Source organism: Lucilia cuprina, chromosome 6 (genome assembly GCF_022045245.1).
Source record: "Lucilia cuprina isolate Lc7/37 chromosome 6, ASM2204524v1, whole genome shotgun sequence".
Lineage (NCBI taxonomy): Eukaryota > Metazoa > Arthropoda > Insecta > Diptera > Calliphoridae > Lucilia > Lucilia cuprina.
The window spans coordinates 61388377-61403522 of NC_060954.1; the positions used below are offsets into that span (position 1 = coordinate 61388377).

Sequence of the window (15146 nt, forward strand, 5' to 3'; positions counted from 1 at the left end):
AATGAATTTTTGCTTCGATATTTGATAAAGAATGTTTATATTTTGGACCCATAGTCTGAACGTTATTACAATAAACCATAACTGCGGATTAGATAAAAGGAATTAATGTATTTTTTTTAATATTACTAACATTGCACTATGACTTTCGAGTCAAAAACGAAAAAAAAATCTGCTCTTATTTTGGCCACATTACGGTTCTGTTTTAAGTACGTAGTCTGAATATTAAGATCTATGATTCAGTTTTCATCGCTATTTTGAAAACAATTGAAAACGTTAAAGATGTTCCTCCAATCTAAATATTAAGAAATATTACTGACTTTCCAAATTGTTATCACGATATCTGTCAAAACATAGTCCCTTCGATTCTACTTAAGTGTTTGTGCGCAGTGAACCACGATACCATTTCGAGTCAATTTTATCACTTTTACTGAATAATTAATTTATTTAGAATGGTTTTAAAAGTATTCTGGAAGAAAATCTATACCAAACTACACCTTGGCTATTTTAGTTTGAATTAGTTATGTCGCAATGCTACTAGTTTTGAGAATGAATTCCTAAATTTAACTTAAACATAAACACAGAGGGAAAAAGAAATATACACGCTTGATACCAAATTAGTACCAAAGCGTTTATGATTTGACATCATACGATATCACTCGTTGTCAAAATCTAAATTTTATACACATCCGTTGGCTAAATGTTAACAAACGTGCTAAGATCATTATTGACAAAGAATTGTTTGTAAAATTATAAACACTTTGGTGGCAATTTGGTACCAGGCGTGTATATTTCTTTTTCCTTTTGTGAACATTGATCAAAGTTTTATACAGCAAATTCCTTAATAAAAATTAAGTATTACAAAACTAAATAAGTCTGAATAAATAATTGTTTAACTTTGTAGTAAACGTAAAATACACATTTGCGGTTTTGTGGTTTGAAAATCTCTATTTCTAAGACCATAGTGCAATGTTCTTTACAATATACGTAAAGAATTATTTATTTAAATTTATAACTTAATCAAGTTCAAAATATATCAAATTATTTCCTAAAATGAATTTAAAATTCTATTATAAATGTAAACGATTGAAAAAAGTTTAAATTATCTTAAAAGCATAAAATGGAAAAAGTTTAAGTTTAAATTCATTTCAAACAAAGAAAACGCCTTAAATTTCATAAATAATATATACATTTATTTCCACTTACCATTATCACTTAAATCATTTAATAATTTTCCCGTGCATGATTCCTCAAGTAGATAATCGGGTGCTGCTTCATTTTCTTCAGTCTTAGTTACTTTAAATCTATCCGGCATTGTCATGGGTTAAAATGGTTGCAACCTAAACAGCTGTAAGGGGTTTTATTTAACAACAACAGCAACAACGACAGAAAAAAAAAAGAACAAAATAAAAAGATTGAAATCATTATAAGAATTTTGTTTACATTTGTTGCAAATAAATTAAAATATACATAATAAAATAAACAAAAAAATAAAACTATACAAATAAGTGTATACAAAACTATAGAAATTTACACTTAGTCATTCATATTGTACATCTGTAATCACTATTGGGGGGAGGGAGGTCTTTTTATAATATTAGGAAGGCTCATATTTCATTTTTATGTTTAATTTAAATAACTTTTAGTATCTATAATATAAATAATGTCATATATATTTATATATATTTATGTACAGCTGTCCTAATCCATAAGATATCTGGGTCTACGGAATTTTGTTTACAACGAATAAACGAAAGTTGCTGAATCCATTTTTAAGCTTGGAACAACTTTTTTATAAAAGTTAAAAACTTATTTTCTGCTTCAAAGATATCAAATAACTTCTTATGTTTTTATAAATCCAGAACCATGCTAATGTACATATGTTCTGATTAAAAAGTGCAAGTGACTCATTATATTTTTATGACTTATGGCTGAATCTGTATGTAGTGTGTCTGTGCATATGTATACAAAAGTTTAGAAATGGTTATGAAAATAAATCACAACAAAATTTTGTAAATGGAAAAAGAAATGAATTTATAAAAATGTCATAAAAAAATATCAGTCCTTTGTGTAACATAGGATATTAGGTAGAAATATATAATTTTTAACATAATGCGAAAATATTTTATCCGATTTCTAAATGTAATGCATCTTATTTAGGGGCCAGATTTTTATAGAGTATTAAAATACATTTTTTTCTTATTTCTGGGAAAATTTTAACTATTCATTGTTTTATGATTCCATTAATGAAGCAATAAACTTGTTTTACAATTAATTTCGTTTGCGAATCTTTATTTCAAGGAAATATGTATATAAATCTGTTAAGTTTTATAACATTTATTTACTTGTTCTGCCATTCGACTGAATTTTATATGAATAATTTTCTTTAATTTATATTCACCGGTATAAATTTCAAACAATTTTAAAATTTACCACTTATTAAAACAAAATAATTCAAAATTTTTAGCACTTAACGCAGTGCTCTTTAATAATAAACTGTTGTATGAAAATTAAATTGTTCGCACTAACTAAATGAAGCGAAACATTGCGGTGGCTTGCCAAGATTGAATAAGGAAAAATTCCGGTTATGCGGACCACTATGATTCAAAGACCAAACACATTTATAAGAAGTTAGCACAGTTCATTATGAGTTGGGAACTGTCTATCTATCTATCTATCTATCTATCTATCTATCTATCTATCTATCTAAAAGTATTTCTTATACTTTGGGTTCAAAATTTGTTGGTCTGTATTAGTTAGTGGTTCAGATAATAGAAATTAATTAAATTTTTATCACGATATCTATCTATCTATCTATCTATCTATCTATCTATCTATCTATCTATCTATCTATCTATCTATCTATCTATCTATCTATCTATCTATCTATCTATCTATCTATCTATCTATCTATCTATCTATCTATCTATCTATCTATCTACCTATCTATCTATCTATCTATCTATCTACATACAACCTTCTTAAATTTGTTTTCTTCTTACATTCTTTAATAAAATTGAAATCAAAGTAATTCCACTATCATTCCTATAAACTCAATTTCATTTGACTTAAAGTTAACAATACCCTCACCTTTTCTTTACAAACTTTCGCATAGTTTTAGTTTTCCTCATTTTTATCTTCAACGTAAAGAAAAAAAACTTAGACAACAATAGTTGAATTTCCAATGGAATAAAATGTGAAATTTATTTTTATCCTCAACTCTGACGATTTTGTAACAAATGAATTGAAAATCAATTCAGCCTTGTAACAGCTCTGTTTATCATTCTATTAGCCCAGTCATTGAAAGTTTTGTGATGTTTTTTTTGCCATTGTAACAAATAAAATATACGTACATATATACATATGTACATACACACTACTTACATATAAATGTTTCTACATTGTAGAATGTAAAAAGTTGCGAAAAGTTTCAGTATTATAATAATAATATGTATAAAAAGAGCCAAAAGCTTGTAATAGAGATTGATACTAGAATTAATTTCTGGGGCGAGACAATGGCTGACATACATAAGAAATTGTTAAGAGTGTGAAGGAGCTGTTAAACGTTTCCTTTTGTATCTGATCGATAACGGTAATCAGGCTTTGTCAGATTTAATTTGCTATTAATTACACTTTCACTTTTTACAACTAGCAGCAAGTCCTGGGGCGTTATATACACATTATAAGTACTTTAAACACTACTTTATATCCATTTAAATTCTAAAGTTATCAACTGGTTTTCCTTTTTTGGAAAATCGTTACTTGTTAAATATCTATAGGTAAACTACTTACAGCTTATTGTAGTGTATTTTTTTTAATTTGTTTATTATAGATATTAAGTTTTTGTTTAAAGTAAAACTTAAAAATCTTTTTTTCAATATTAACAATATATTGCAGAATTCCTTTGTTTTTTCTTTGGCATTCCTAGATGCTACAATATATTAATCGTCTTATGGTTTTATATTGAATTTCGTGGAGGTTATAAACAAATAATTTTTTCCATTAATAAATTGCAGACAAACGCACACTTTTTTGTTTCTCTTTTTTTGTAGGTTAATATTGAAAATAGTCTTTAAGTGCCGACTTGCAGAAATTGGAAAAACTTAATATGTGTAATAACTAAACGAGGGAAAACTTAAAAGTTTCTTTTTTCATTTTCAAAAATAAAAAAAAAAATTCTTATAACGTTAAGGTTGTAAGTATGTGTTATATAATATTTTATAGTTATTTGTTGATATTTATTTAATGTTAGAGGTTTTGATCTAGATTTTTGTTCTTGAATTTTTAACCTTTTTTTTTTCTTCATAAATCAGACAAAACTAGTTCTATTTATCAAGTGATTTAGTGGAATTTTTAGACTGACATCATAAAAACATCATGTTATTTTGTTCAAAATTATTGAAAATTATACTCGGTAGATTTAAAAGTTGGCACAGTTAGCTTTAACCGTAATGCTATGTATACACGGTTGTTAGATCTTACAACGTTGACAGTAAAATGTGCAGAAAATGTCTAATAACAGTGTCAACTTACAAATTTTGTCTTACAATATTGTCAGTAATGTTTTTTCTAACAACGTTGCAAAAGAAAAAATTTAAGTTCGGACATTTGTTAGTCATTTTCTAAACATTTAAGTGACAACGTTGTAAGATCTGACAACTGTGTATCACGGCTTTAATGTTTATTATACAATAGAGGTAGCTCGTTATCTTTATTAAACTACATTATATTACATATATATTTTTATACTTCTAAACCATGCACTAGTTACTTTACTAGAGAGTTGTAGTATAAAAAGTGTTGAATATTGACACGGACTCTGCAGGGTTAAGGTTTTTATGTCGGAATACAACAAGAAGAATTGTTGAATGTAATTGACATGTTCATGTGTATTAATTTTAGTTTTATACTACAAATCATATATTTTTTTCATTAAAACTCACATACTCGCGAACATGGCACAAGTGTAAGTACACATTAGGTTGGACCAAAGAAAGAAATTCGAATGCTTTTTATTACATGAAAATACTTAAGCCGGCTGCACAAGAGCACACAAGTAATATGATCTGTCAAAATTTTATGTAAAAGATCACAGATGGGATTGTCTAAACGCAAAATGTAATAAAACCATTACTCATTGAGAGAAAATACCGATGGACAGACGTATAGCTAAAAAAACAAGAAAGTCGCTTAGATCAGGGATGTATTTTAATATATAAACACATTCAACAAAGTAAAACAGCTGTTTCCATCAAGTACTTAGCACGCCTGCTTTCTACTAAGGAGTTTGGTAAGTACTTCTTGAATAGTTTTAAGTAGTAAGTAGTTTTGTTTCTTAAATTGTGTACGAGGATATGTCCACTTTATTAAACGTTATTATAAGTTTTATTAAACAAAAATTCTGTAAGTTAATATTCGTTAATATGTTAAGGCTAAAAAGTAAGTTCTTACATAATATATTATTTGTAAGTCATTACTAGACTTTTTCTAAATAATTCAGATGGTATTATTGAGTGTGGACAAAATATTATCAGTATCAAGCCTGACATACATTCTGATGATGTTGTTTCACATTCTTTTATATTCGGTTTATTTCGTCAATTCGCAAAAAATCTTATAAACTATAAAACCTCTGCATCATCAGGTAATCATCTAAATACTTTGAAAGAATAGCGGAAGGATCGTTTAAAATGTGTAAATACATTTTTGAAGAGCTCTCTAATATAACAGCACATTCTAACGGTATTTCCACAAGCAAAAACTAACAAACAACTAAATAGTTTTATGTGTTTTTTTTTTTTCTTTCTTATTTCTCATTTTCTTTTTATCCATTCAACCAACCAATCCAACCATCCACCATATGTAAATACTCATGCATACATTTAGGCGCACACAAACAATAGTGTTATTTTCCAAACTGAAAACATGTGTTTGGGTGTGTGCATGTATGTGTGAATGTATGTCCTTAGGACTTGTGTAAGTTTATGGGTGAGTGTTGCTCCCTTGTTTGTGCTTTTGGGGGTACATGGGAGAACATACTTACAAACATACATTTTATACGTAAACAAGTACATTCTATGTACATATCATATGTATGTACGTGTGTATGTGTAAAAGTGTCTGTGGTATTATTATAAAAACATGAATATGAATAACGACGACATTTTGTTTGTCTGTTTAAGACTTGAGTCAATAGACGATAAAGAGTGATGTGTTATTTGTATTGCCAGCAAAACTAAGACTTCTTTAAGACTTCTAACGAGTGTTTAACCCTTTCAATGGCGAACATTTATAAATTATTTATTAATGTCACCATATACATACATACAGACACCAACATACATACACACATTTAAATATAAAAAAAAACTAGTTTATTATTTCTCTTTTTCTTTTATTTAAGAGCAATTTATATTTCAACAAACAACACACAAGACTAAATAAATGAGAGAGTAATTCAAAAGAGTACTTTACCCAGGAAACCTTTTAAATAAAATCAAAATCCTAAAGATTTATGCTGATATATAAATTTCAACTGGTTTCAGCATCAATCATAAGTGTTTCATCATTGATTTCACTACCACCATTGATTACATGTCACTTCAAATGTCAAATGTTTGTAATTTCTTGATAAATGATTTTTATTGTAGAAAAAAAAATACGTTAACAAAACAGTATAATAAATAAACTTTGAAAATAAATAACAAATCATTTACTTAGTACATATCTACATATATGTATGAGAACATAACAAATGTTATAAATTATAAACATTTGTTTACTTGTGATTTAAAATTAATTTGAAAAATCGTTAAATTTGTGTTTTATTTTAACGTCTAAGGAAAAGTACAACAAGTTTTTTCTAATTTGTATTTACTTTGTTACGACTAGCTGTTGCTGTTTAGTGCATTTTTTTTAGAACTTATGATTAAAGGTATTAACATGTTCTCCCCACCTGCCACTGATAATTTCGAGACAATAAATTTATTTCAATTCTTTATTTGTTACAAAACTAACACGTGCTTTTATTGTTTATTTTTGAAAATCAGCTGGTTGTTATATAAAAGTTTATTTTAGTGAAAAACGAGTAAAAACAAAGAACCATAGAAAATATTAATAAAACAATTTAAAATTTTTTATTTTTTCAATTGAAAATTGTTTTCTATAGTCTAGTACAGTCAATAGTTTAGTCTATAGTCTAGTCTATAGTCTAGTCTATAATCTAGTACATAGTCTAGTCTGTAGTCTAGTTTATAGTCTAGTCTGTGGTCTAGTCTATAGTCTAGTCTATAGTCTAGTCTGTGGTCTAGTCTATAGTCTAGTCTATAGTCTAGTCTGTGGTCTAGTCTATAGTCTAGTCTGTGGTCTAGTCTATAGTCTAGTCTATAGTCTAGTCTATAGTCTAGTCTATAGTCTAGTCTATAGTCTAGTCTATAGTCTAGTCTATAGTCTAGTCTATAGTCTAGTCTATAGTCTAGTCTATAGTCTAGTCTATAGTCTAGTCTATAGTCTAGTCTATAGTCTAGTCTATAGTCTAGTCTATAGTCTAGTCTATAGTCTAGTCTGTAGTCTAGTCTGTAGTCTAGTCTATAGTGTAGTCTATAGTCTAGTCTATAGTCTAGTCTATAGTATATTCCATAGTCTAGTCTATAGTATATTCTATAGTCTCATATTTTGATAACAAACGAGACGTGTTCTGTTGTTTTGTATGGCAACACTGCGAAGTTTAATCTTAAGGATTAACATCAGAATCAATTTATGTTTAAATTAACTAATCTGATTATTAATTGGCATTTGATTGCCACCTTAAAAACTCGCTCTAACAATTTTTCTTTTAATTGCTTTTTTCGATATTTTTTTCATTAGACATTATAAGGGTGTTTTTATATTTTATCTAATAACAAATTAAAGAGTAATAGTGATTTTAACAAAAAAAAAAAAAAAGTAAAATCAAAAATATAAATTATTAAAAGATTAGTATAACTCAAAATTCTGGGTTTTATCTTCTATTCAAATTTCCTTTTATGGTATTATTTAATTATACAAATGTCAACAAATTTCGTTTTGAGATCGATTTCTCGTTGAAATGTTTTCCCCGACAAATTTAATCTGGTTTAATATTTTAAATCCCTTGAAGTATTTTCTTAATACATTTAAAGTCGTTTTTATAGAAACGTTTGACATATACTGAGTTATGACAGTCTTGTAGTAAATTAACGATATGTGCTTAATCATTATGAGCTTTATAAATTCATAAATTGATAAATGTTTGATAAATTTTATTTGTTCATTCACACTAGTATTTATAAACTAAACTAACAAAAATAAAAAAATATTTATTACTTAAAACAATCAATACAATTTAATAGCAAAAACTTTGAATTCGCTTTAAAATCTCCAAATTGAATAAGAAAATTTTGAATTAAATATTCAAATAAGTCATGGAAACTGCAATAGCATATAGCCCAAACTATAGTCGAGTCTATGGTCTTGTATTAGTCTAGTCTTTAGTTTAATCTGTAGTCTAGTCTATAGTCTTGCTTTTAGTCTAGTCTATAGGCAAAATTGCGCATGCCCAGAGTGCTCCATTTTAATTTCTTTAGGGCCGGGGACGGATTATCAAAGTTTTTAAAAATCCTCTTTTTCCTAATGGGTTAATTATAAAAAAAATTAATAAACATCATAAAAATTAAACGTTTTTATCAACACATGGGGATTGACGGACTTTTTAGGTGTTCTTTTATTAGGTCATAATAATAAAATTGAAGAAGTTTAGAAAACGGAACCTAATCGAAGACTATGGGCAAACATTTTTATATATAAAATAATATTCTAACAACAATTTAAAAAAATTTCATTTTTTGTTAAAAGGTAAAAAGGTGTTTGCTAGTTTTTCCACAAAACACAAACAAATACAAAAATTTGTTTTTCTAGTTTTTTTGCCTTTTCTTTCTATTAGTAAATATTTGTTTTTGTTTTATTTTTTTTTTCATATAATACAAATATTTTGTTTGTATTTGCATAAATTGCGTATTTTAAAACAAACACATTAAGAAGAAAAGAAAAGAGCACTGAACTCTAACTTAATATTATGTAGGAGTAAGTATTTATTTATTTTTATCATTTTTTTTTTATTATTTATTACATATTATTGTTATTAAATTTGGTCAAAATTGTTGATTTTTTATCTATAACAAATTACTTTACCAGACACTTAAACGTTTCTATTGCTCCCCCAGGAATCGATATTATAAACGAAGAAAGAAACATTTCACCTCAATTTACATTGTCTAGCAATAGACAACAATATTCATTCAGTACATCCATCCATTACATACATACATATGTACATATATACATATTTATTCTATAGAAAAGACAAGTTTTTTTTCTCAATGCACGCATTGTTCATACAACATTTATTCGCAAGCTCCAAAACAATTCTATAGAAAATCAGAAAGTAATTGTTTTGGTATTGTTCTATAAACCTACATACAAACATACATATGTACATATGTACATATGTATGTATTTTTATATCTAAACATTTCTACATTGCATGTACTACAATCTGGAGAAGTACGTGTTTTGTTCTTTATTATTTGCGTTAATAAGTAGGGTAGCGTGTATGCCCAACAACTGAACTGAACCAGTAAGCACCCGAAAAAACCCCAAACGTAATAGTCGAAATGATATCGATACAAATTGTTTATATCTTTTATCAAACATACATACATATGTACATACATTCTTATTACGTTTTCTTACTTTGTATGTATGTTATTTATTTTATTTATAAATTGTAATACAAGACAGATATTGCTACTAACGTCTATTAGGTTAGGTCTGTCTCCCTTTATAACTGATAACAGTCTATAACTGGCCTACACCGTTCCATGAGGAACTAAACACATTTAATACTACGAGTACGTATCAATTTGAGTGTAATTACTTAAATATACGTATGTATGTACTGTATATGTTTGCATGTGTTTGGTAAAATAGGGTTCAGACAAAATTTGTAATTAACACAAAAGGACGTAAGTATAATTTGAAGTTGAGATCGATTTGTAAAAAGGTTTCACTAAAACTTTGTTTCTATTTTTTTAAATAATTCTTTATGTTTTCAAAAATGTCCCAAAACTAATTTCAATAAAAGAGTTATAATTTCGAATAGCATTGCGTAATAACATTCCTAATTGTTTTTTGTTTATTACGTAATTGTGCGTAACTCAATCAGGTGATTGTAATCATATACACTAACACTACCTCATTGTTTTGAAAAGAAAGAAATATGTAAAACTTTGAAAAATATATTACATAAGAATGCGTTATATAATTCTGCGTTATCTTTTTGTTACGTAATTGTGCGTAACTCAATCAGGTGATTGTAATCATATACACTAACACTACCTCAGTGTGTTGAAAAGAATAAGTATGTAAAACTTTGAAAAATATATTACGTAAAAATATGTTATGTAATTCTGCGTTATATTTTGTTACGTAACTGTGCGTAACTCTATCAGGTGGGTGAAAATTTCTTATTTCACTAACACTACCTCAATGTTTTGAAATACGGTTTAAAATATTGAGAAAATTTTATCTTTTTACATTTTCGTTTTTTTTTTTTGTTACGTAATAGTACGTAAATCTATAAGATGAGTGAAATTTTCTTATTAAACTAACACTAAAACTTAGCTTTAAAAATGTCCCAAAACTGATTTTAATAAAAGAGTTCGAATAGCATTACGTAATATCTTCTAAGTTGTTTTCTGTGTTCTGTTTTGGTACGTAATTGTACGTAACTCTATCAGGTGACTGTTTATTCTTAAACACTCACACTACCTCATTGTTTTAAAAAGAAAAAAATGTATAAAAGATTAAAAATATATTAAACGTAAGAATGTGTTACGTAATTTTGTGTTATCTTTTTGTTATGTAATTGTACGTAACTCTATCAGATGAGTGAAGTTTTCTTATTCTTATTCGAAGTATAATTTCAAATATTGTAATTTTGCGTATTTTCTTGTTACGTAATAGTATGTAACTCTACCAGCTGACCGATATTTTCTTATTAAACTAACACTAAAACTTTGTTTATGTTTTCAAAAAAGTCACAGAACTAATTTCAATAAAATGTTATAATTTTGAATAGCATTACGTATTAACCTGCTTTTGAATAGCATTACGTTGTTTCCTGCTTATTACGTAATTAAATGTAACTCTATCAGGAGATTACCTGAAGAAAACAATTTAAAACATTGAATAATATGTAATACAAGAAAACGTTATGAATTTATGCGTTATCATTTTGTTGCGTAATTGTGCGTAACACTATTAAGTGAGTAAAGTTTTTTTATTACACTAACTCTACCTCATTGTTTCGAAATTTTATATCATATTAGATTTTCTTCCGTTATGTAATTTAGCGTCTTTTTTGTTACGTAATAATACGTAACCATATCAGGTGAGTGAAATTTTCTTATTAAACTAATACTATCCATTATTTTGAAAAAAAAATTGGAAAAAAAATATCTTTACGTTATGTAATTTTGCATTATTTTTATGTTACATAATTGAGCGTAACTCAATCACCTGATTAATAGTATTATTGCATAAACTCATATTAAATGTAACAACAGGGAATCCGAAAAAATAAAAATTATTAAAAAAAAAACATTGCCATCTTTACGTTACGTCATTTAGAAGAATGTTTTGTTACATAACATTTGCGTAACTGCAACAGTGAATAAAAAAAGAAAACTGAACATTTAAAGTATATAACCTAAAATTATTTGCTCTCTTTACGTTACGTAAAATTATTTTTCTCTTTATGTTACGTAATTACACTTAATTCCGAATAAATGTAAAATTGTGCATTTGGCATGTTAAACAGAGTATGCTTTAATAAAAATTATGTAACTTTTTTACTTTACACTTGACGTTACGTTATTTTACGTAGTACCTAATAATTGCTAAATTTTGCAGCATAATTTTTTTAAAAAATGTCGAATTCGTTACGAAAAAGACCCATTTTGGTTTAGACTGCATCCTATGCCTTAAAGTGGACTATGTATAGTTTAAACTATTTAGATTTGGTTAATGAAGAATAACCATATAAAAATTATATTAAGTAATTACGGGTTTTAACGAGTTAAAATAAGACGCAAGAGACTATTATAATCTGTATTAACAAAATTACTATTAAGTTTAATCGCCTTCATGTGTGATTTCAGAATAGTTTTCCAGTTCAGGTATATGTATCTCAGAATTTAGAAAAATCGGGAATTAAAACAAGAATCGCACGAATCTCGCTGTAAATTGATTTATAGAAAGATATATGCGATTATCGCGATCAATTCGCGAACGCTTAAAGAGCTCACTTCCGACTTGACAGTTTTGTCGGCAAGAGCAAAATTCTTGGCTTTGTATTAGTAAGCGGCCTGACGTAATGCATCAGGCACAACTTTATCCGAAGAAAACAAGTTAGAAAGTATAGTAGAATATGGTTCAACTTAAGCAATCCATTTATTTTTTTTTTTTTTTTTTTGTTTTATAAAAGAAAACTGTGATATGTTATGTGAGTATTTTTGCTCCCAGCTCGACTTTGTGAACTTGGCCGACCTGTGGTGGTTCTTACGCAACTTTCCATCATACAACACGAGGTTTCTTAAGCAATGGTGTTTACAACAATAAGTATTAAACTAGTTATTAACAGAATGGACGATATCTCGAGAACTATTAATCTGATTTTAAATATTTGAAAGGATTTGTGTTCAGCATGATCAAATTACTTGTTTTGCAATAGAAATTGAACCCAACTTATTAAGATTGAAGCTGTTCTTTTAAAAAGATAATGGAAAGTTGTTCAATCAGAATAAGGACTACTAGAACTAATCCAAATATATCAAAAAACTTTATTTAACATTGTGATGTTCTAGGAGAGGATATTAACATTTTCTTTAATATTTGTTTTTGCTAGCAAATACTGAAAAAGAATCGTATCAGATTTTTTCCGAATTTGCACTTTGCTTCACAAATTGTGTTTTCTTAAACAAAATAAATCAAAATTAAATGATTTTTTTTTTCCAAATTCTAAGAAAAAAATCTTGTAAATTATATATTTTTATTCTTCTCTTTTGATAAATTGCCAATAACACACATTCTTGCAAAGAAAATCGTTTTTCTTCTCTAAAGCAAGGAGACTTTAAAATGCAGTCAGTCCATAATTTGCCTGAACAATTTGTAACGCTCACTAATACTCGCACACTTGGCGGACGTACCTACATACGTAGTTTTTCGTTTAAGAATTTTTTTTATGCAATTATTTCGTGTTTGCCTTATGTTCGTTCTCTTTATTTATTATTATTTTTTGTTTTTGATTAATATCAATTAATGGAAATTGTTAAACAAAAATTGAAAAGAAAGACGTGAATAAAATATAATTTTAAAGCAATAAACTCACTATTTTTAACAAATAAAACTAATAAATTACTATTATTAGTTCAATGGCAATTTTAAAATAAAATCAAACTACAGTCAACAGTAATTAGACTTCCTCTTTTTCAGATTTCTATTTATGGAAATCAAAATTCAAAAATTTTGTTTATGTTTTTTTTTTAATCTTACTTGTAGCAACCAATAAATAGTGAAATTAAAAACTCCAACAGCAACAATTTCTAAATTGACTATTTTGAATAGAAACGTATAAAGTTCGCTTCCTTTTCCTCCTCTTACGAAGGTTTTTTTTGCTTTCCTCTCTCTTGAGTTTACAAGTGTTTGTTTCAAAGTTTTTACACTTTTAATTTCGGCACTAGAATTTTGTGTTTTCACTTTTTTTGTTGTTCCTGTTGAGTATTTACTAGAATGAATTGACTTGTTTTTTTTTCTATATTTTAGCTGTTAAACTATTTTGTATTTTTTTATATTTTATTCCATTTGTGTATTTTTTTTTACTTTGTTTTTTTATTCAGTAATTTTTCGTTTATTTTTTTTTCAATTCAATTTTTTTCTATTATAAATAAAGGCAACTTTTCTAACGAACGTCTATGCGAAAACTAATGTTTTGAAAAGCGCATGAGTAATACGAGTGAATTTTCTACTGTATACAATGAATACAATCAGTATTGATGACGTTATTTAGCATTTAGATTTAGGTCTAAATGGTTAGCCAAATAAAATATTTTATTACTACAATAATTATAACAACAGCAACAACAACACTGAATGAAAGCACGAAAAATACAATAACAACAAATGATATAAAAAAAAATTTTAAAAGACAAGAAATTCACTCACACCCATGACGATGAAAATCTACGGACAACCAACCAACCACAATTCAAAACATTTGGACTTAACGAACAGCAGACTGACAGACTCATCTTCTTAACAGCAAACTCAACAACAACACCAACAACAAAAATAAAAAGAACAAGAACAGCACAGCTGAGCAATAAATTGATCATTGAAGAAAAATAAAAACAAAAAAAAAAGATCACAAATTTAATGTCCATCATAATGATCAGCAGACATTCGCCATACCACAGCAAAATAAACAAAAACAAACAAGTCCATAATGTGAAGAAAAAATTTCCTAAATTATTATTTGTTTCAAATCCCCATATACAACAAAAATGACCCTCAAAATGTTGACGAAAATATTCGTATTTTACTCAAATTCATTGACCGCCAAATTTGTATAGAAATACTTGTTCGAATATACATTTTTGAATTGCTTTTTTTGGGTCTTAAACAAAAACATATTTCGCACTTTATAAATTTGTATGGCAAAACCAATAGGTGATAGTTGTATGTGCCCTTTCCAATAGTTTAAGGGCATTTTAGTTTTGTCTTATACTGGCAACAGGTTATCGTAGCACAAGAGGGGTTGATTTGTTTATTTCCCTTTAAAATGGAGCAGAGAGTGTTGTACTTATAAATTTAGTTTTGACGTTGGTAAATATTATGGGTCCTTTCAGATAAATGAATTAATTTAACCATGTCATCTGTAATCAGAGGTCCCCAAATATCATATGAAAAAATCTATTTATTTATTTATTTATTTATTTATTTATTTATCTATCTATCTATCTATCTATCTATCTATCTATCTATCTATCTATCTATCTATCTATCTATCTATCTAT

The 15146-nt window shown here is 27.1% G+C and overlaps 1 protein-coding gene across 8 annotated transcripts in view; it reads right to left on the minus strand.

Annotated features, from left to right (window-relative positions):
- Positions 1-15146, minus strand: part of LOC111677993 (solute carrier family 12 member 6) — a 41423-nt gene that overhangs the window by 24978 nt on the left and 1299 nt on the right. For 2 of the 8 annotated variants that reach the window (XM_023439216.2, XM_023439208.2), the window contains exons 1-2: positions 13627-13985; positions 1204-1345 (exon numbers count right to left, since the gene is read on the minus strand). In XM_023439216.2, the coding sequence (XP_023294984.1) occupies positions 1204-1318 (115 nt within the window). In that variant the 5' untranslated portion in view covers positions 1319-1345; positions 13627-13985. Of the gene's footprint in view, positions 1-1203; positions 1346-13626; positions 13986-14295; positions 14315-15146 lie in introns of those variants that run through there. The other 6 variants (XM_023439212.2, XM_023439214.2, XM_023439209.2 and 3 more) reach the window with 4 other exon arrangements.